Genomic DNA, 23,324 nt, shown 5'->3' with positions numbered 1-23,324 from the left:
AACTTAAAGTATAATTTTTTTCACTATATCCAATTATATTTTAGAATAAGTATACATTTTTAAGAACTTCCTGTTGATTATTGAATTTCTACATTATATAAATTAATGGTGTTCACTGCAAGATTCTCTAGATATATTTCTTATATGCATGGCTTCTAAATACATGTGATATTTATAAAAACAATATTGAGAGCTTTGAGAGGTCAGATGGAGAATGATAATTAGTCTGACAAGATAAAACTAAGCCATAACCTCAAGATGGAACATACTAATTTCATATTGTGCATTTAGTAAAACTACTTGCTGTGTTTACTAGGGTCATTTCTCCCTAGCTGCTCTTTGCCAAATAAATAATAATGTGCTGGACACTTTGGATTTTCTTTCGTCTCTCTTTCTGCTATGATGAGATCAAGCTTCAGAGCAGATACTCTTGAGGGCTTTATTCTCTACTGTGTAAACTGTATGTTTGTCTGGGTAGATATAAAACGATTTTACAGAAACCCCATCACCTCTGGCTCTGCAATTTACTATAGGGATTTTAAAGAAGATTTACTATTTTAATTATGTTTTAAATAAGCTAATGTGAAAATGGATTCTCATTGCTCCATGAATGATAGGTGGAAGTGAGTGCTAGGTTTATACCTAGCACTCACAATAGAAGCTAGCCTAAAAACAAGGTTGTTTAAAAAGAAGAGATACTAATTTGGGGGACACAATTATATAGGGCCCAATTTTGTGCTTGTCATGGTACTTCTTTATATATGAATTATGAGACAAGGTGGATTCTTATACACATTTATTTAAGGTATCTATTTTAACATTAGCAAAGTGACTAATCCAACTATGAACTCCCTTTAAAAGGCCTCGTCATATGAAGATTTAGTCTTAAACAGCATTTATACTTGCTCATGAGAGTTATGTAAGTACATGTTTAAATATTAACTGCTTTAGCAGAACCAATTTTACCAGAATTAAAACAAAGCGAAGTTGTGTCCTCCTTCCACATCAGTGCTACCCACCCTCGATCCCTTCAGCTGTTATAAAAGCAGAAATCCTTGACCCTGTCTAGCACCTACAATATGTGAAACTGGCTCCTGCTGCCATCACAGCTGTCTTAAGCATCCCTTGGAGAGTCATTAGCTACAGAAAGAGATGAAATAGCTAATCTAATGAGGTTACAAATATGAGCTGGAACTCTTTATCCTCCTTCAAGTAAGCCATCCAATAATCATAGCTCTCATTCTTACCTCCATACCATCTTCATAATCACTTTCTGTATCTTGAATGCTTTACCATTTCCTTTTGATCAAAATATTACACTGCATGAAGCTTGAAAAGCTAATTCAATCACGGCATTAACCTCGGAAGAAAAATGCTATACTTATAAGACATACTGTAATGCTATACTTATAAGACATCCTATGTGTTAACATCTCTCTCTGGCTAATTCATGAATTTCTTAAATGAAATAATATATGTGAAAACACTAACACAGTGCTCGATACATAATATGGCTCTCAAAAGTGTTAGTTTTTCTCTTGCTTTTATTTTGCCTACAAATTCTAGCACAGTTTTCAGTTCATGGTAGAATAAATTGGCCTGTGTGTCTCCAAAGCTTGCCACTATGTCACCATCTGCTTGGTGAGAAAGTAAAAGATATGTGCAGAAAGAAAGTACTTAGAATAAGGCATTTTGAGGCCAGCGAGTTCACTAATTCATGGTATCTAAATGCAGATTTGTGGACTAGTAATGTTTCTTAATGCAGTGTTGAAATGAGAAAAGGACAAATTACTCTATAAATCAGTATATTTTAATAAAGGTAAATGTAATTAAAAAACATCTTTAATCGTGCAATTTTATTTTTTGCTCATATAGTTTTTAAATATAATTTATTTTAAAAAGTGGTGGATTATCAGGATGATCATTTTGTAAATTATATAAATGTTTAATCACTATGCTGTACACCTGAAACTAATATAATATTGTATGTCAATGGTATTTAAAAAAAAAACTTTAAATAGTGAAGCTAAAACTATATGTCATTTTTGTTTGGGGTTTGTTTACAGTTTGTTTGTTTTGTTTTCTTGTCTTTAGACCCTTATGGCAATAATACCATAATTGAATTAGTTCTTAAAGCTTCATACAGTTTTCCACACTTTTCAGCTTTCTTTTTTTTAAAAAATATTATTTTAAAGTTGTCTAAAATTATAAAATTAGAAAACTTACTGTGGCTGAAAGAAAAAATGGTGCTTTCTAATAAATATAACTAATTCTTCTTTTGTTATAACGTCTCAATCTTTGCTGTTATTTAAATTTAGATTTGAATTCTTAAGTATAAATAATATGAGTTTAATAGTTCCTCTTCCTACTGTTACGATTCAATTCAATTTAACAAATATTTATTCAAGGCTTACTATGCTCATACCACTCTTGTGTTAGGGAAATAAAAGCAAGGAAAAGAAAGACCCATAGCCTAATTAAGCTTACACTCCCGATAAGGAAGAGAGACAATAAACCTAAAAACTAAGAAAACTGTATAGTGTAGAGGTTGAAAAGTGGTCTGGGAAAATAAGAAAACAACAACAACAACAACAACAGTTGAGAAGGGTCAGGGTGTTACAGGGGCTTTCAGTGAAGTGGAATAAAATAGTCTATACTTTAAAAAGGGTCTAGCTTCTATGTTGAGAATGGACATTGAGGTCCAAGTGTAGAAGAACAGAGACCCTGTTAGAAAGTTTTGCAGTCATCCAAGTAAAAATGCTGGTGGCCTAGAACATCCAAACAGCCATGGAAGTAAAGAAAGTGGTCAGATTCTACATATATATTTTACAAATATATAAATATGTTGAGGATAGAGTCAGTAGGATTTCCTGAGAGACTACATATATTAACAATCAGACAATCAGGCAAAATAATGTTTATTTAGTAACCAAAGCTATTAATTATAAAATTCACTTAAAATAATATCTATAAGGCTACAAAATAGTACATTTTAATTTTTTGAGTTTCTGTGGTAAGCTAAAAAATAAATTTTCTATGTGGAGGCTCCCTCTTACTAGTACATATTTACTAGATATTTATATGATGGGCTGAGTATTAAATTAGGTAAAACATTGCAATGTGAAAGTATAGTAGATAAAGATGTGACTCAGTGATGAAATCTGTAGCATGTATGTGTGCTAGTGTGAATTTAAGGTTACTCATTCAAAGTAATCACTGGAATCACTGATCCATTTCATTGACTTATTAACCTCCTTGTGAAAATTTAGAAATTTTATCTGATATTATATTTTCATGCCTGGTTTTATTTTACCTAGAAGTACTTTAATAAATGTTATATTTTAATGCTAAGAAGCTTCAGCATGTTAGGATATTCTGCAGCTATAACGAAAGCCTAGTGAAGCATTTTGACATAGAAGTATGATTTGAATAAAGATTCAGCATATTAGTTCTTTCATTCCAAAAGAGAATTCTTTTAAATTAACATTATATTATAGTGATGGGCAAAGTGATTAGAGACTAAATATGCTTGGTTATTTTAAAAGAATACAACCATTAGCATGAAATGATTTGTAGTGCAATTTTACTTCACTTGGGAGAAAAACAATTCCCTTTCATATTTAGTAAATATATTTAAGAATGTAGCTAGAAAAACCAGGTTCGATAGATGTATAATGCCTACTTTTCTCTTGAATGGTTTTAAAAAGATGGTATTAGACACAGGTCAGATGCACAAGTACAATGAAGAGAAATAGATATATTTCATAATAAATAAATTTATTGAATTTTTTATAATATATGAAATTTCATAAGCATTAGCCAAAAAATATAATTTGGAAAATTATATTTAAAGCTTACATAGTATTACTAGTATTTAAATGGTTTAGAAACAAGATGGCCCAATACAATTAGCCAAGTTCTAAGGCAGCATTAAAATGCTGAAATACGAGATTGCAGGAGCTTATCAAGTCAGAAGTTTTCCAAAATAATCTTGATTAGTTAAAATATTATTTCACTTGTAAAATGTTCAATGGTTTATGAAATAATTTGTGTATTTTTAAATCTTGTTCTCATGTAATAATCGCTAAGTAAAATAGCAATAAGTTTTACTTAATTAGTGCTTTGAAGAAGGCTTTAAAAGTCAGACTCTGTGGTACACAAACCATGCCCTGAAGAAGACATTAATCTGTATTTGTACATTAACCCCTTTAAATCAGTATACCTCAAACTGCTATATAAACATTTATCATTTGTATTAAATTCATAAGAATCATCTGCATATGTACAAACAGTGTACATTATTGAGCTCTACCCCAGTTACTTATAGAACCAGGGCTTCCCCACTGAGTCCCAGTATCTACACTTGTGACAAGCACCTAACAGGAAGTTTGGGGTCAAAATTTTGAGAATCAAAGAATTAAATAATGGGCAACAGCAATACATTATTTGTTGATGGTGTATGTATCAATCACAGTGGCTGAAGGTATGGTCTATAAAGATTCATATAAAAAAGGGAGAGTTAACCAGATCTTTAAGGATGGATAGAATTTGAATACACAGAGCTGGGAGGAAGGCATTTCTGGTGAGAGGACCAGATATATAGGAAATAGAAAACAGTTAGGCGACTTAGGCGGTAAAAGTGGTTCGGGCTACACTGGATAGTGGGCTGTAGTGTATGCTGTGGTATACCACCCAGATACTCCAGCTCCTCCTCTTTGGTATAAAGTGTGTTGGTGACTGACAGCTAACAGCTGAGTGTCTCTCTGAAAACTGGTCTAGGCTGATAAGAGCCAACTAGGCTAAGGTCATATCCCCAGAGCAGAAGCATATCCATTGACCACTTAATGGCAGAAGAGGGGTGTCATCAAGATCTTGCTCCTTGCCCCAACTGGGAAAACTCTACAGTGCCCTCTCAGCTCCAATCAATAGAATTGCCTAAGGCCATTACAGCAGTGGCATCTTAGCCTCAATGAGCTCCTCTGCTCAATCCTGGTATCTTTGCATCCTATAGGTGTTGATATCAAGAGCAGTCCCCCAATAAATTTCCTGCATATATATCTCTGTCTCAGACTCTGTAACCCTTGGAACTCAATTGAACCTGCAATACTCATGTAGCTATATTCACAAATTAATGCACTTCTCGTTTCCTCGCTATATATGTGTCGTTCGACACAATGAGGGCATTGTTTGTTTTTAAACTGAGTTATTACACGAAGACTATAGTATAAAGTCTGAAGATTTCACTAAAAAACATAGATTTCTGGCTTCACTGGGCATGTATGCATCTTTAGTATACTTACTCCCCTTATGGGAGCCTTTCCTCTCCAGGTCCCCATAGTCCACACAACTCTACACTGGTCTCAACATTAACAGGTCAACTGTTTAGGAATTTATTTAAACCAACTGGCCAGTTTTTCTGGTAAATATCTAAACTACACCCTTAAGACTTTGGCCCTTAAAAGTACTGAAAATTGAAAAGGTTATAAGGCATAATGGTTAAGAGCATGATTTACAGTTTGATTCTTGCCTCTGTAAAACCTTGGGTTACATGCTCTACATTTTTATATCTTCATGGGGGAGAAATTAACATTACTTACATTATATAAGTATTGTGAGGATTCGCTGAAGTAATGTAAAAAATCTAATACAGAACTTAGTAAAGTAAACAATCAGGTTTTCACAACACACAGATGCATACATTCACACATACATAATACATATATACACACATATACATGTATCATTTATACTGTATATAATTTTATATTACATATCAATAATGTATACTGTATGTAATTTATACTGTAGAAAAGTGATATAAACAAATAAAATTTAAGATGGTTATTTGAAGAAAGGAAATACAGTATTAGTATTGTTTTTAAAATTAAAGAAGAAAAATAAGGAGAGCATTTGGGGAAGAAGTACGTGTAAAGAATAATGTGTAAATCAAAAGCGAGTATCTTTTATAGTCTATTTATATCAATTATTTTTCTGTCTTGTTTTATAAAACATAAAACTCCCTGGAGAGGCCAAATGATTTTTTATTTCATAGGGGGGCACTTTTCTGATAAAACTCACATGCACACACATACAATGTGGAAAACAGAATGTCTCCTAAATACTTGAAACTGTTAACTATAGTCAGTTAAAGTATCTGTAAGTGACTTCTGGAAGGCTTACCTCATAAATGTATTAAGTCACTGAATCTAAAGAGAATTTTGATCCTGATTTAATGCAATGACCTCATGATTTAGGGACACAAGTTTTAAAAGTATAAAATCAGAATAAGATAGTCACTAATATCCCTCTCTGATTCAGCCTTTGATATAACCAGATCTAAGTACACTGCGATAAAATATCTGCTTACCAAAAACTTGGGCGGGGAAAATCCTATTCTTTACAGAGCATGATTTAGTTAGTTCAGATTTAGAAATTGTTTAAGGAAGAGTGTGTATCTGTGAAGCCTGAGTATATTTAAAAGTTCTATTAATAAATATATTTATTAGTGTTATTTAGGACTCATAGAATAGCAGTCAATCAAATTGGTCGTTTTCAGTGAATTTAATTTAAAAGTTTGAATTTAGATTTTACTAATACAGTATCCAAGGAGGAAAGCAAACAAAAATCATGTGAAAAATTTTTATAACTGTAGTTATGGCTTTTGCCCACTGCTCGTAATTCAAATAAACAATTTCATGTGTGTAACACAGAATTTTTGAGTACACGTACTTAAGCATTTTGATAAAATAAGTTATTTCTAAATCATCTCTCTAAGAAAGAAATGAATGAGATGACAATATTCATCAACCAAATGTTCATGCCCTAAAACTTAGTATACATGTTATTATTGCATACTCAGCTGGCCTATTAGCCACCTGAGTGTGGGATTAAATACTAGTATCCAATAAGGTCAAATGATTTAAAATATATTTGGGACTCATGTCATTCTTCTCCAAATGCTTTCCTTATTTTTCTCAGTATTTTACTCATTATCTTCTGTCGCTTCTTACAGTTTAGCTCATGAAACCAAAATAATGATTTTAAGTTATAGAATATATATAAAGTTCCGTGAAAAGTGCATGATTTTGTATGCTTACAGATATATACGATTCATTAGGTACTAAATTTCAACCTACAAAGTAGCATGTGTTTCCCGGCTTACTGTAATAAAGATTTTGGAAAGGCAGCTGTTTGACAATTTTATTTACATTTTCTCAGATTTTATTTTTGAAGTAGAAAATTCCATCTGAATTAAATACATATTCCCACAAGGTTAGAAAACCAGAAATGAGGAAATGCTACCCCTAACGGATCCTACTGGCTTTCATACAGTGCTGCTCTTTAGCATCTTTCAGTTTGGTATCATTTTTGGATGTAGCTAAATGCCAGATACCCTGACAAACATATACTCTACCAGCTGGATCTCCATCTGCTCAACTAAACATTTTCACACCAAATTTGTATAAAAAGCCATATTTTCAAAGACAGTTATCTACAACTGAAATATTAAAATCTTAACTCCAGGAGTCCTTTCACTTACATATTTCATATGCATTTAATCATGAATACAAAACTACCTCCAAGTGTTATCAGTGGTCTGCTTGCTCTACGTTGCCAAAAGTTATCTTAAGTCATCTATGAAGGGGCAGACAGAGTTTCTGAGCATAAGAAATATTTTTGAATTATTGCTAGTATATTCTGATGTATTTGCTTAGAGAAAAAATTGTAAAATTAATGTTAATGGATAGAATGATTTTTAAAATCTGCATTAAGTTTGTCGTGATATAACTTTCTTGCCCACATAGGAATTTATTAACAAGAAATATAAGCCTCAGTGGCTAACAGATACTTTAGCTTGGGGAAGAATCATCTATAAAACCATTATTAGATTTTAGGAAATCCAAGACCAGATGAAAGACACGAAGTACAAAAATATATCAGTATTGTCACTGAGGTCAAAATAGATCACAGAACTCATACAACCTACTAGTGAGTAAAGGAAAGGTTTGGAAACAGGAAACTGCATACTCTCAGATATTACTTCTAAATGACTTCAATGACCATGCTTTAAAAATATGAGTGTGAGTATGTTGGGGCAAGTAGGAGGGGTCCATTGTTTCACCTTAGAAAAATGTTGTCAAGAAAAGAATCAATGATGACTTTAAGAATTACACAGAGAAATACAAATTTGCAATTCTTAGCATGTAGGCAAGCAAACATAAAACATTCGAAACTTTGCTATAACTTAGAAATCAAGTACTTGACCATAAAGCAGGGGGAAATGTCTGTATGCTCAAAGCAAGAGTAAAAGAGAGGTTCATTTTATAAGAGGGATGAGTGGTATGTACAAATCCCGTATTCACAGATTTCATCCTCACTATTCAATTATCTACTTATTAATAGCAATTCTAAAAATAAATATTCTTTCTAGTAAATATTCAGTATCCAAGGAGCATTCTTTCCTTTTCTAGGACTGAGGTAAGTTACGAAGGATAAAAAAAAAGGGGGTGTGTGAATGGGAGGAGAGTGAGAAACAGAGTGGGAGAGTGTACACATGAAATTTTCTTCAATAAGTATTTTACAAGAAGAACACTTTTTAGCCCCTTTCTCTGCATTTCCCCTACGAATAAAGAACAAAAGACTTAAATCACAATACATACAAACATCTAGGGTATAGAATAGAAATTTCTTTTAAGAATCTACCTCAGAAAAAATTAGAATTGCCAAGAATAACATACATACATAGGGAAATACTTGTAAAAATATAGCTCAATTCTAATCCTAAATTCTAAGTGGGAGACCAATGGAATTGAGGAAAAAATTAGTCCTAAATGTTTTTTTATTTCATAGAAATTTCAATATTGTCTTCATTCCATATATTGTTTTGATAAAGCTATTTAAATAAAAAACTTTTCACATATCCTTCTAAGAGAGACAGTGATCTCCTTTATCAAAACAAATGCCAGACCCATTCAGCTGCATGATAACATAAGCCAAACCAGTGATGGTTTACTGACTCAAAATAAACAACTGCTATGATCAGCTGTCCAAATTTTTCCAAAATTGCAAATGTTTAAATTGGTAAAAGTCAGCATACAACATCCAACTATACTCTACTGCTTCCCACCTTCCACACCTAGTCCTGATCTTACCAAAATATATCTACTAGGGTACCCAGGTAAAAAATAAAAGATAAAATCAGTAAAAGAAAATTTTAAAATATTCCAACAAAATAAACTACCGCTTCTCTTAATATTGAAAATAGGTGTACATTTAACCAATTTTCATTACACTAAGAAAAGAAACTGTTTTTAACACACTAGTATACTTAATATTTTATATTTACTTAGACACACTTTGCAGAATCTGAATATATTTAATTGGCTGAAAAAAGGACTCTGAATCATAGAAATATCAATGAAGAAAACTTGCTTAATTCAAGCATTTGCCAAGAAAAAATGGTTATCATCAAACACATGAGATTAAATAATTATCTGTTTTCTTTGCTGACTCAAGCAAGATGTACTGCTGACGCCTACACTTAATGAAAAAATGACATAACATCCTGTCTTTGCCATCAATGAGATCCATCAAAGATTTAAGAACAATGATTCTAGATTTATAAACTGCCCGATGTCTTCACTAAACATTAGCCATACAGCAGATAATTATATGTATAGGTTAAGATTCAGGTAATGAAAATCTCTTAACACTGAAGAATAACCTCATAGTGATAGTAGAAGGGAAAGAAAAGAGATTGATATCTATCCCCTGCAATAATCATAGTATCTCAGGTTCCATGAGATACTATGACCATTTTATTACTGAATCTCTAGCCCTCAGCAAATTACCTGATATACAATACACACTCAATAAATGCTTGCTAAACAAATGAATATAAAAAACCACAACATGAATCTCAATATAACATTGCCACAATATTTAGAGTCAATTAAACATATATAAAGAGTGATACTAAATGAATTCAGTATGAGTATCCAAAGAATAGCATAACTAGAACTTACTTAGAAGGCTGACTGGCATGTGATCTAAAACCCTTCATACGTGATGATTTCTTGTAATTTACTGAAAATTACAAGCAGAAGCAAGTACTGAAAGCAATTTTTAAAAATGAGAAGTTATTCATTCCTTGAATTCTTAAGGCAAGATTATATTCTCTCTTCCCTTTTCATCACTTTTAACGAGTGAGTTTCTTGTTAATGCAAGAATACATAGAGATCTGTGATTTCATCATGGCATATCAGTTTTAGACTAAAATTCTTCAGACAATCTACTCCATGAACACAGAAATCTTGTCTTCCTTGCATTATACTTGATCTCCAGTGGCTAGCAGAGTATTTGACACATCACAGGCATTTAATATTTACCGAATAAATAAATGAATGGACAGAAAAAAAGAGACAAATTTTAACAAAATAGAACTTTCTATGACATAAAGCTTCATAGCTTCATAAAGATTATTGTCACATTTTCCTCAGTTTTCTCCAGGTTAGCTAAACCCATTCTTTCAGATGGCATTCATAAAATATAATTGTAGGGCGCTTCATAATTAGGTACAATACTCCCAGTTGGAGGTGACAAGTGTAGAGCAGAGATGAATGTCAGTCATCCATAGTCTATAGATTAGTGTGACCTAAGACATATGAGATGTTCTGATGGCCACTAGACTCATACTGAGTTCATTACATCCAAAGTTCAGTTCTCACTCCTCACCTTACAGGCTGTTAACATTTGACACAGATCACTGCCTCCTCCTTCAAACACTTTCTTTGCTTTTAGGGCATTAACTGAATGTTCCTCCTATCTCACTGGCCATTCATCCTCTGTCACTTTTTCTGATTGTTTCTGATTGTTCTACACTACCCTGGGCCCTGGCACTCAGATCTGAAACCTCTTCGGATCTTATCTATACTAACTCTATTTATTATCTTATTTGGTTGAATTATTTTAAATTCTGTATCTATACTGATAACGCCAGATTTATATCACTAAAGCCAGACCTCAAACATGAACTCCAGATTTGTATATCCAATTAGCAGCAACTCCAGCCATCTTAAACTCAGCATGTCTAAAATTGAGGTTCTAAACTTATCCTTCAAACCTGTCCCTCTCATAATCTCTTGCATCTGAGTTCCTAGCAATTTCATCTTCTCAGTTGCTCAGGTTAAAATACTCAGTCACTGTTTGTCTTTCTCTTTCTGTCATATTCCACATTCCAGCAGTCAGCAAATCTTGTTGATTATGTTCAAAATGTATCTAGATTCTGACCACCACTCAATAGCATCCCCTTGCTAAAAGACTGCACAAACCAACTTCATCTCTCTTCTAGATTACTGCAATACCCTCCCAAACTAATCTACTGCTTCTACTCTTGAGCCTCTCTTATCTATTCTTAACATAGCGGCCAAATGATACTGTTAAAATGGAAGTCAACTGATGTTCCTCCGTTCAAATCCCCAGCGGCTTTACATTTGCCTAAAGCCAGTGGTAATAGTGACCTACAAGGACCAACACAATACCCTCCAACCCCATTAACATTCTGACCCCTACTTCTACTCTCCTCTATCTCTCCACACCAGCTATACACACCTCCCCACTGAATATGCCAAGAGTGTTCTCTCCTCAGGAACTTGCATACCTTGCACCGCTGACTGCAACACTCTTCCTTCCTTTAATTTTGCTTTTATATCTTACTCAGACTTTTATTCAAATGTCGTCATCTCAATAATGCCTTCCCTGACAACCTCTGAAAAATTTCAACCCATCTGAATTCTGCTCACACCTTCCCTACACTATTTATTTGAACAACATCATCTAATTTTAAAATATTTTACACATTTAATATGTTTTCTATGTTCCACACTGAACTTCCTATTAGAAGTTTCTTAAGGGCAGATTTTTTTTTTTGTCTACTACTTTTTCCCAGCACCTAAAACAATGCATGAAATTTAAAACATGTTCAATAAAGATTTTTGAAAGATAAAAGAATGAATGAAAGTTTTAAGGAAAACATTTCACTAGTGAATTTTCAAAAATCAGCCAGGTGGAAAGAGTTTTGTTGTGATGGACTCCACACCTACCTAGAAGTGCACCATATGTCACACTCTATTTCCCACTCAAAAGATAGGTAAGCTGGTTTAACCCAATTTTATTATCTTGGGACAAAAAGATTTCTCTTAGGACATTAGCTCTTGAGTTATAGCAATTTTAAAACATAGGAGGGTCATTAGTCACTCTGGGTAATAATACATTCTCATTAGAGAATTCCCACAGAATTTCTATATAATCAATGTGGTCCCTCCAACTACACAACTTAAACATGAGAAAGATTCTCTGGGAGAAAGAGGGATAAAAGATGGCATGGTCTCCTTAAGCAAACCACATATACAACATGGTCAAAATAAGACTTTGACTAAATATTAAAATAAAAAATTGCTAAGTTCTAAGTTCCTAATTTAAAGATAACAAAATTAAGAAAGCAAGAGAAGGGCACATTTTGTAGAACAAATTAACCAAAATTCATTATAAAAATCCACATTCATCTTTCATTATCAAAATCAAATTTTAATGAGGATACCATAATGGTGAAGGTCTCATCACTTTAACGCACACAAATAACTAACTTCTCATGGACCTGAGGTTAATAAAGTAATGTAGGTTTTTTTTTTTTAATTCTCAATAAATTTTCACTTTTGTCTCAATTAGAAATTCTATATTTTAGTATCAGTTACATTGAATAAATATCTTCTTTCTTCAGATCTCTACTGTAAAGATATAAGTAATCCATACCTCGGATAAATAACTGCAGAGTATGTTCCTCAAATTCTGAATGAGACACTGGCCACTAAAAATTTTTCATGTATCCTTTAAGTAAAATAATTAAAATTTTAAATTGCCAATCATTAGTATTTTTTATTTCAGACATAAAAGTTTGAAAACTTTTGTCAATTAACATCTAAACCAAACTGTAAGTAATATGAATGCAGATGTGCAATAATGTTGCCCTTTTTAGTCACCCTAACATGACAGCATGTGATTAAAGAGCTTCTTCAAGAATTTTACTCCACATCTAATAAAGAATGTGAGTGCCATACCATGAATTGTGAATCCTGATATATTTGATTTTTAATGTACTTTTACAACATGGTTGTTCTTTGTAGAATTTTGAAAATAAGGGGGCATTTTTCAAAGTATACATTCCATCCATTAGAAAGTATGGCTGAGGTTAAATAAATTTAGTGACTTCTTGGCTTTTCTCAAATATTCTTTCATTTTCTCAAATATTTTTGATATGTATAAAATAGTCTTGTTCTATGCACAGTCTACTTCAAACAATGATACTGTGGCAGAACTAGAAAGTAAAACCAGGTAAACTTGCTAGGAGCCCATCTTCTTTCCACTACACTCAACAATTGAGTGAAATAAAAAACAAAGACTCATGCTTGGAACAGAACATACTGAGCAATAATATTGATGAATTATATTACAGGCATACCTTGGAGCTATTGCAGGTTCAGTTCTAGACCACCAGAATAAAATGAGTATTGCAATAAAGCAATAATAAATCATTTTGCCAGTGGAGGGTTTTGCTTTCAATGTGTAAGAAACACAACATCTGTGGAGCGCAATAAAACATAGAGCAATAAAATGAGGTATGCCTGTATTACTATGTAAACTCTCACCTAAAGTATAACCAGATCTATCATTTTACATTGGTCAAAAGAAAAACTATGCTTTGGGAGGGTGGAGAGTGGAGAAAAATATCACAGTCAGTAAGGTGAGGGGAGTTTACTACAGGAAATTAGAATAATCCTTATTATACAATGTTAAACATAGTCACTAAATTCTTCATGAAACACTACATAAAGTGGTAACCACAGCATTGTCTCATGGACAAAAAAACTCCCTTTCTTCTTTGTTAGTTTGGGTACCAGCCGAGAAGGCATCTCCAGAGGTGTCAAGCATTTATTGACTCCTTATTCAAGAGTGAGCTTACAGATCAAACATTTCAATACATCAATGGGTATTTGAAGAAAAGTACTGCAAAAGCTGGAGTATAAATCAGCCATCTGGGAATGCAGTAACCCTAAAATGGCTTAGGTTTAACTTTTGGCAAAGAATGTGTAAATGAGAATACTACAAGTAGGCATATTATTATACTTTAGAAAAAGAAGTAAACAAAGACAGCCTAGTAGTTTTTCTCTAGTTTTATTTTCCACCTATATTGTCACATCACTATAATAAAACCATGTTTTCTTAGGTCTCCACTGATATTCTTCTAGCTAAATACAACTGTCTTTTCTCAGCTTTTTTCAGTCATAAACTCTTTCCAAATTCTGCAACTCTCGAATACATGATTTCCTGAAATACACGGATTATATCTTTAGCAGACAAAAAAATAAAAAAATAAAAAGCATGTTCTGGAGCTCACTCAGATCAGATGTACACATAGGTCTTTTTTCTTTGAGAATTTAATTAGAAAAAAAGTACCTAGAATGCATACTAGATTAATTGATGTACCCACATAAACATTTGTCAAAGAAATGATTACAGAGAGTTAAGGAAATAGTGTGAATAACTGAGGATGAAGAATTATTTCACTTGAAATATGCAAACAATTGGCACAACTGTCCTTTCTCACCCAGTAAGTTTCTCAATGTAATTTGTATCTGTGCAGCAAATAGCAATTCAACTACATTATACATTGTTTTGTTTATCAATTTATTATTTCTTCAAAAGTCTGTTATTTTTCACTTTTCAGATGCTAGTGTGAACCACACTGTCATGTTATCTGCTCCATAGTATCCATAAGCCAATACTCAATGAATAGGCTTTCATTCTATCAATTCTGCTTTAAATAGAATATACGCAAATCTGTTACATTTACTCATATGGTTAAATTCAGTATAAATCATGTATTAATCTATTTTCTCAAGAAATATGTATTATGCACCTACTATGCACCTGACATTGGTACGTATTGACTTTAGAAAACATGTTTAACAACAGCACGTGTTTAAGAATATTCTCACAAAACACAATTAGTTATCTACAAGGGAGCTCCCATAAAACTATCAGCTAATTTCTCAGCAGAAACTTTGAAGGCCAGAAGTGATTGGTACAAATTATTCGAAGTGAAGAAAAGCAAGGACCTACAACCAAGACTACTCTATCCAGCAAGGCTATCAATTAGAATCAAAGGTCAGATGAAGAACTTTCCAGGCAGGAAAAAGCTAAAGGAGTTCATCACCACCAAACCGTATTACAAGAAATGTTAAAGAAAAAAAAGAAAGATAAAAGATAAAAATATGAATAATTAAATGGCAATAACGACATATCTATTACAATTACTTCAAATGTAAATGGATTAAATGATCCAATCAAAAGACAAAGGGTAGCTGAATGGATGAAAAAACAAGACCCTTACATATACTGCCTACAAGAGACTCACTTCAGATCAGAAGACACATACAGACTGAAAGCAAAAAGATAGAAAAAGATATTTCATATAAAAAAAAAAAGAGAAAAAAATCTGGGGTAGCAATACTTATATCAGACAAAATAGATTTTAAAACAAAGGCTATAATAAGAGACAAAGAACCCAGTAATCCCACTTCTGGGTATTTATCTGAAGAAACCCAAAGTACAACTTTGAAGGGACAGGTACATCCATATGTTCATTATAGCATTATTTACGATAGCCAAGATATGGGTTTCCATCAATGGGTGAATGGAGAAAGAAGAGGTGGTACACGTATACAATGGACTATTATTCAGTCATAAAAATGAATGAATGAATGAAACCTTGTCATCTGCATCAACATAGATGGACCTAAAGGGTATTGTGCTGAGTGAAGTAAGTCAGATAAAGAAAAACAAATACCACATGATTTCACTTACATGTGGAATCTAAAGAGCAAAATAAAACAGAAACAAACTCTTATATACAGAGAACATTTGAGGCTTATCAGATGGGAGGGGGTTTGGGGAGATGGGTGAAAGGAGAAGGAATTAAGAAGTACAAATTGGTAGCTACAAAATAGTCATGGGGATGTAAAGTATAGCATAACGAATGTAGTCAATAATATTGTAATTACTATGTATGGTGTCAGATAGGTACTAGATTTATTGGGGTGATCGCTTTATAAGTTCTATAAATGTCTAATCACTATGTTGTACACCTGAAACTGATATACTATTGTATACCAACTATAATTAAAAAATAATGTTAAAAAAAATACTCTCACAGAACTGGCCCCAAAGTATATTTAGAATGAAGCTCAGTGGACCTTGTGAGAACTGAGGAGTGGAAATGAATCAAGGAAATAGTAAATAAAAATAAGTAAATAAAAAGTCTTCTCGAGAAATTAATAAATGAATAATAATGTTCATAAACTAAAATAAATATAATACAAATTATACCTCATCCTCATTCTGACAAGTTACATTCCTGCTAATTTTGTCTATGACTATAAAGAATACACACTATAAACAATGAACATTTACAGTATGCGAGCTTTGCAATTTGTGATTATTAATCTGATATAAACTTTTAAAATAATTGCAATTACATTTCTCTCTTTGCTAAGTGGCTTATTTTTTTATTAGATGCTGTTTCTACATAGGAACTCAACCATAATATTAATAAAATTTAATTTTTTTTGCAATATAGGAATATATTTGTGCATGGCAAAAATAAACAAATTTGTATAAACCTTAGAACTGGTTTGTGCACATTCTAATAATACACCTTAAATTCTGAAGGCAAAAGCAAAAAATGTTTTTTAAAATGCCTTAGAATTTCAATAAAATTAAGTAAAATATTATTTAGGATTTTTTTGAATTTCAAATTTTCAAATAAACATGATCAACAATGTGATCTAGTAAATATCTAAAGTAATTAAATTGTTCAAAGTGTTAACTTAAAATGAAAAATGCTGGTTCAAATTCATCAAATAATAGAAATTAATCTTCTATTTCTATTTATATTAACTTTACATTTCTTTAGATAATTCTCTAACCTGCTTATACTACACGTACAATATGAAACACTTTCCAGTTACTAGAGAGCAAATTTAACACTTAATGTTGGAAAAAAATATCCAAAGAAGCATGTCAGATGTTATCATCGCCTCTACTCTAGGTTGAAATGATCCATGCATCATAACTAGGATATCTCAATCAAATTACAAAATATGAAGGTTAAAAGTGTGATGCAAATTATTCCCTGAAAACCACAAGTATATCTGCATGGTTTGCCTTTACACTTAATCCAAAAGTAGTGCAGATCGTGATGTGCAGACTGTATTTAGAAATTTTCTAGTATGAATATATATCACATGTTTATTATGATTGACTTTTTTTTTTTTACAGAAACAGGACAACAAAACCACAAAAGTCAAGGACAAGAAGAGGTAATAAAACCAAGAAAATAAGAAGACAGACCAGAGAACCTGTAGGACTTCATTGGTCATCGCACCCGGCCACTTCATAGCCTTATCACCTTGTGCAATTTGCTTAACTTTTCCCTGTACTGTGCATAATACCACATTCCTCACAAAATTGTTGCAAGTTTGACACCTCAGGAGTCAATGCATTGTTAACAGGCAGGACTGAATCTGTAAATATCTTTTATGTAACTCCAGGCTTACTTTTTCTACTTCTACAATGTATGGGATACTCAAGAAATATTATAAAAATGCTATTTCTGTTTTTAGTATTAGAATGAAATGAAACTTTTCATCCTTTGTAAAGCATAATCCTCTACATATGTGATGTATTATCTGTCCAGGGTTGTAATATAAGCTTTTGCCCTGACTAAACCTGGGACATGAATTCTATTCAAAATTTTACAATTTCATTGTTGTTTATATTACAATTCCAAAGGATTAAAGTTCTGGGTGTCATTAGGGACATAAGGAATTACTTTAAAAAAAAACACTGAAATAATTATATTTTAAAAAGCGCCTATGTTTAGTGAAGGAGACCACAAGAAAAGACAAAAGTAGTAAGAAAAAGAAAGGGGCAAGAGAGAAAAATCTATCGGACCCATAAGTTATCCCATAATTTAGTGACACTGCAATAATCTTCCAGTTTTTTTTTTTTTAAATTCCGTGCTATTCATAGCAATTAAAATGTAGACATGGAAACAAGTTTACTTTCTTACTGGGAAAGCAGCAATAATAATCTTTCTTACTGACATAAATAACTATAAATTTCATCACTTTGTATTTGGTAAAAATTTAGAGAGATAGAAACCAATTAATAATGAATAAGAGATTATTAAGATTCAAATTACACATAGGAAAACTCTTTTTCATCTACAGAGATGATGGGAGAGATGTGAACACATATCCAGGATTTAAGAAACACATATCTAGGATTTAAGAAACATTTAAGAAAAATGATGCATTTTTCTTTTGATAACCTAGAAAAGAGGCACAGGTATTATCTTTATTACCCAATATAAATTGGATGTTTATTTATATGTTTTAAAAGCATACTTAAATTAGTATCATAAAAGGGAAAAAGTTAAATAATTTGTGTAGTGTATCGAGTACCAAAACTTTCGAGCTTTTCAACTACTATAATGTCTTCTAATCCAGGAAAAAAATAACCACCATCATAAAACTTTATTTACAACGCCACATTTAATTTTTAGGGTTTCCCAGAGGAATATTCCTTACAATCTCAATGACTTTAGCATTAGTAAACCAAGGCATACATAGAAGTTTCAGATTTTGTTCATTTGCCATATGTTACAAACTATATTAATACAGTGCACCCATCCCTTAGAAAACCTGGTGAGTAGTCAAATACAGCTGGACAAAGCTTTTTACAACTTCTAAGAATAAAAGAGAACAGTTCTTCCCCCAAACCAGCTCTTTTAGCAGCTATAGTTTGTGGAGCCAAGAATATCCTCTTGCTTTGAATGACATTTTTCTTCCAATTTAATAATTTTATCATAAATCTGAAGAATATTTAGAGGGACATAAATTAGATGCCTTTTATAAAACACCAAAGAAAAGAGAGAAAAAACAAAGAACCTTATATCAGCCAATTTGTTTCTCGTTTGCCATCTACAGGGATAGGATTGGGAGTGGTTAGGAAAAAGGCATGATGGAAAATAAACAAGTAATTAAAAGTGACTGATGGTTTTGTTTTACTGTATTTGGCTGAAAGCACATTCACTACAGTGAGAATCTTCACAGAAGTATCTTAACAGAAGAGTATTGCTGCTTTGTTTTCAAATCCACAATTCAAAACCTCATTTTTCTCCCATGGGAGGCTGACCCAGAACACGAGAGAAAGATCCTCAAGGATAATGTTGCTCAATAATGTCAAAGATTACCAGTGATCAAAAGCAAGGTTCCAGTGACCGCACACCATTTCCAAAAGGTCAGAATCACAAGATCTTGTAGTAAGTGAATGTGTTTACACACTGGTTGAATAAGGCTGTAACAAAAGGCTCCACTTTTATTCTTTGGAATACAGATTAGAAATGAGACCTACTTTTCTGTAAGTAGTTCTTTGACCAATTCTATCCTTAGAAAAAGCTAGTTTTACAAATATAAAATCAGTTTGAGCATAGTGGTACTTTTTATTTAAGAGAATTTCTAAGTGTCTGAAGGAAAGAAAGTCTATTTTCAAAAGGCCTTGAACAGCTACTTTTAAAAAATACTCATTCAGATATGTATTCTGTAGATAACTGAGAGACTTCTGTCATAGAAAGCTAGCAGGAAAAGAAAATATTTCAATATTTTTCCATATCAAACAGTACAGTATTACAGACAAGTCTGTGGTTATTCTCACCACTGATCTCAAACCTGCAGCTCTCAAATTAGATTTATTTCAGAAAGAGAAGTAGCATGGGATGAAAAAGGCAGCAGCATACTGAAGGCAAGGAAATGAATTCTCAGGCAACAACCTGATCACCATTTATATCCCTCTTGTGATACTGGAATAGTGGTTTCATATTGTAGCATGCTTTTTCCCCGTGCCTACCTGCTTACTCACCACCAAAATAAATGGAAGGCAAGAAGGGCAGGAAGGAGAAAGAAAAGGAGAGGGGGAGAAGGGTGAGAGGGAGAAAAGAAAGAAAAGAGATGACATGTCAAGTAGCATGAAAGTCTAGAAGAGGAACCCAAGAATACTGTCATGTTGCCAAAAATCCCCATTAACGACAGCCCCTGGGGGTAGACATGTAAAAGGCAAAGAAAACAACTCTCTGAGTTATAGGTCAGTCTGGACTGCTGTCATGTTTTATTTCATCCAAAATAAGAATGCATGGGCAAAATCATATTCTCCTCTTTTTTCTTTCTGTTTTACATCTTTTGCCTTTCTAATTCTTGCTTTTTGTTTTTCAGAAGTTTAAAGTAATCTAAGCAGGTTTTGTATACAAGAACATGTATTCATGGGCTCAATTTCTAGCCAAGAAAGAAGCAATGAAAAAGTAGAAACCAATCTTAAACGAGAACAATTTGCAGGTACTTTAATAACTTATACCAAACTTGTACCAGAAGAGAATTTTCTTGTGATTCTGTACCACAACGAAACCATCAAAATTAAACTTTCCTTCTAAATTGGTATTTCAATAAATAATATTTCTTCTACTCCTAGTTTGTCATAAGTAGGCTGAAATTTCAAATATAGACCTTCTCACATATTTAAAATTTCCTCAAAGTTATCAACTACATCTGAATAATAGTAATCGAAAACTATTAAAATAGTTCATTTTTATTCTCTTATTATTTAATGGAGATACATATTAGAACATCTCTCAAAAATTTAAAGATTGTCAATCTTCAAAACATTTTTTCAATTTATTTCTATCAATTTATCCTCTTCCATTTATTACCTTATTCACAAAATAAAACATAACTTGAGTCCAACAATAGAAAAGGCCCTGTATTCTAATAGAGTAGTAAAGAAACTTATATATTTATAATCTATAGTTTATCTATATACCTAGAGAATTAAATTTAATAATAAATGTTACATTTTATATAATCCATATACATAGTACCATAAGGTACTATGTATTTTCACACTATATTTTCACACTACTTCATTTTTCAAAAAAAAAAAAAAGCATGAAATATAACATTGGTACTTAGCATCATTTTCTAAAAGTATAATAATATGAAAACTGGCAATTAAAATAGGTTTTTAATTTTTTGTGAGATAGTATCTTATTAAGAATTCAATGTTCATTTTAAGAAATCAATTATATCTAATACATTTCTCATTAATTTCTGGACTTCTCTGAATTATGATGGTTCTGCCCAGAAACAGGTTTATAGAAATATTATTTTTGTATTCCTAATTATTGAGATGGCAACATTTCATGAGAATAAAGTCAACATTAATTTGTATTATAAACAGTATTAGTTTGCTAATTTTTCCAAGATTGTGGTCTCCCACAGTTAAATTTATCTCACAGGTGTTCAAAATTCCATTCTAGTATATCAATATCTCCAAATGACAACTGCAAAGTGTTTGGGGTTTATAAAACACTTTTTCATGTATTGCTTCATGTAATCCTGAGATTAACTACTAAAATACAGAGATCGCATTACTTGCCCAAAGTCAAAAAGCAATTTGTTAATCTGGATTTAAACATTCTGATTCTAAATCCAGAGTTCTAAGTCCAACTTGTCTGATATGTCTTTTAAGTCTGTATTTCTTTATGTGCATTGTTATAGAGAAACTGATTTTATTTTGATATAGGTAAATAATCTGCTCAGCTCAATATATTTATAAACAGCCCAAGCAATACAGATTTTTGGCAGGTCAATACACTGAAAAAGATCTACATCTAAGAATACACAGAAGAAAAGTAAAATAACTCAAATGGGATGTTTTTGGTTAACAAACCATTCCTAAAATTCTAAACTAGACCCTACTGATTCACTACAAGATGTTATATAGTCTATCTTATTTAAGCCTCAATTCTTTTATCTGTAAACATTAAATTAATTATATTTGTTATAGTCACAATTCAAAATGGTGTTACATGGAGCAATACCATTTGCTAAAAAAAAATAAATTCTCATAATTCAAAAGAGACAAAAAAAGAACTAAATCCTAGGGACAGGTGTTAAAAAGCCATAAATTCTTTGCTTTAATATTAATATTTAAGAGGAAATCTAACTAAGAGTTACTACATACCCAATTATTAGAGGTAGTATATTTTAATAGTATGTTCAGAAAGAAAATAATTCCTTTAAAGTTTATAATATAAATTCATACATATATACATATCTGGTGTGTATGGGTATACATATGGGCGCATGCACACACTTTACTGAGGAATTCACAATAGTGAACCATTCAGTAATGAATCTTCCTGACCAATTTAAATTTATCTTTTGGCTTGTAAGCAATTGTTATGAATATATATAACAAAATAATACTATATTAAATTATGGCATCTTCATTCTAGATATTAAAGATGACAAAATGTCTGTATATTCTTGCAATTAAACCAGTCTGAAAAAATAGCCCAGAAAATTCATTTCTAAATGACAAGGGAAATATTTAGTTAAAAAATACTGTGTGTTTTTTAGAAAGTGATGTTAAATATTTTAGGAATCCATATTTAATATATATTACATTAAAAGGTGATCAATTATTTTCATAAAAAAGAACAGGTCAAATTGAAGTTACACATTAAGAGTTTTTTTTTAAATAGTTATAGATTTTATCTGTGTAAGTTTTGGTTTGATAAAGTATTCCATCATATACTTATAAATTCAATCATAACCTATATCCTTGTGGAGACACAGGGCAGGGCTTTGTGAGAGACCTAAGGATTAGAGGAAGAGATTTATGGACTTAACTGTCAACTTAACAGTAGAAGTTGGAAAAGTACTCATCTTTTTCCCAGTATCATCAGTCGAATTTTCCAAGATATCTTACTTACTGTGTAAACATTATAGTTTATTTAGTCTACTACAAATTGGACTGCTTTCTGCTAATCTATGCCTTCAAATAGTGTCAGATATTTTATACCACTTTCGAACCGACAGTCAATCTATTTATACTACATTTTAATTTGACTTTTAAGAAGCTTCCAATGTTTTTTCAAATGTCCTCAGAGTAAAGAAATTCTATGTATACTATAAACATAATTTCAAAATTAGAAAATTATAAAACAATTAATTCATGTTTTCACTAGATTATAACACAAGACTATAATAGAAAGACAAATTATATATTTGGAATTATTGTGGGTGTATGTGTGTAAACTAAGTTGGTAATATCATTGAACTTTGGCATTAATCAATATAAGTAATTAAGAA

The 23,324-nt window shown here is 31.8% G+C and overlaps 1 protein-coding gene across 9 annotated transcripts in view; it reads right to left on the bottom strand.

The window, feature by feature from the left end:
* Window positions 1-23,324, bottom strand: part of EPHA7 (EPH receptor A7) — a 158,549-nt gene that overhangs the window by 66,424 nt on the left and 68,801 nt on the right. Inside the window, exon 6 of one of the 9 annotated variants that reach the window (XM_039853324.1) lies at window positions 14,214-14,382. The exons of the other annotated variants lie outside the window; for them this stretch is intronic. Coding sequence (XP_039709258.1) covers window positions 14,324-14,382 — 59 coding nt within the window. The 3' untranslated portion in view covers window positions 14,214-14,323. Of the gene's footprint in view, window positions 1-14,213; window positions 14,383-23,324 lie in introns of those variants that run through there. 9 annotated transcript variants of the gene reach the window in all.

This window comes from Pteropus medius, unplaced genomic scaffold (assembly GCF_902729225.1).
Source record: "Pteropus medius unplaced genomic scaffold, Ma_sr-lr_union100, whole genome shotgun sequence".
NCBI classification, from domain to species: domain Eukaryota; kingdom Metazoa; phylum Chordata; class Mammalia; order Chiroptera; family Pteropodidae; genus Pteropus; species Pteropus medius.
Note: the sequence above shows the minus strand (reverse complement) of the source record. Positions and strands in the feature narration are given on the sequence as shown.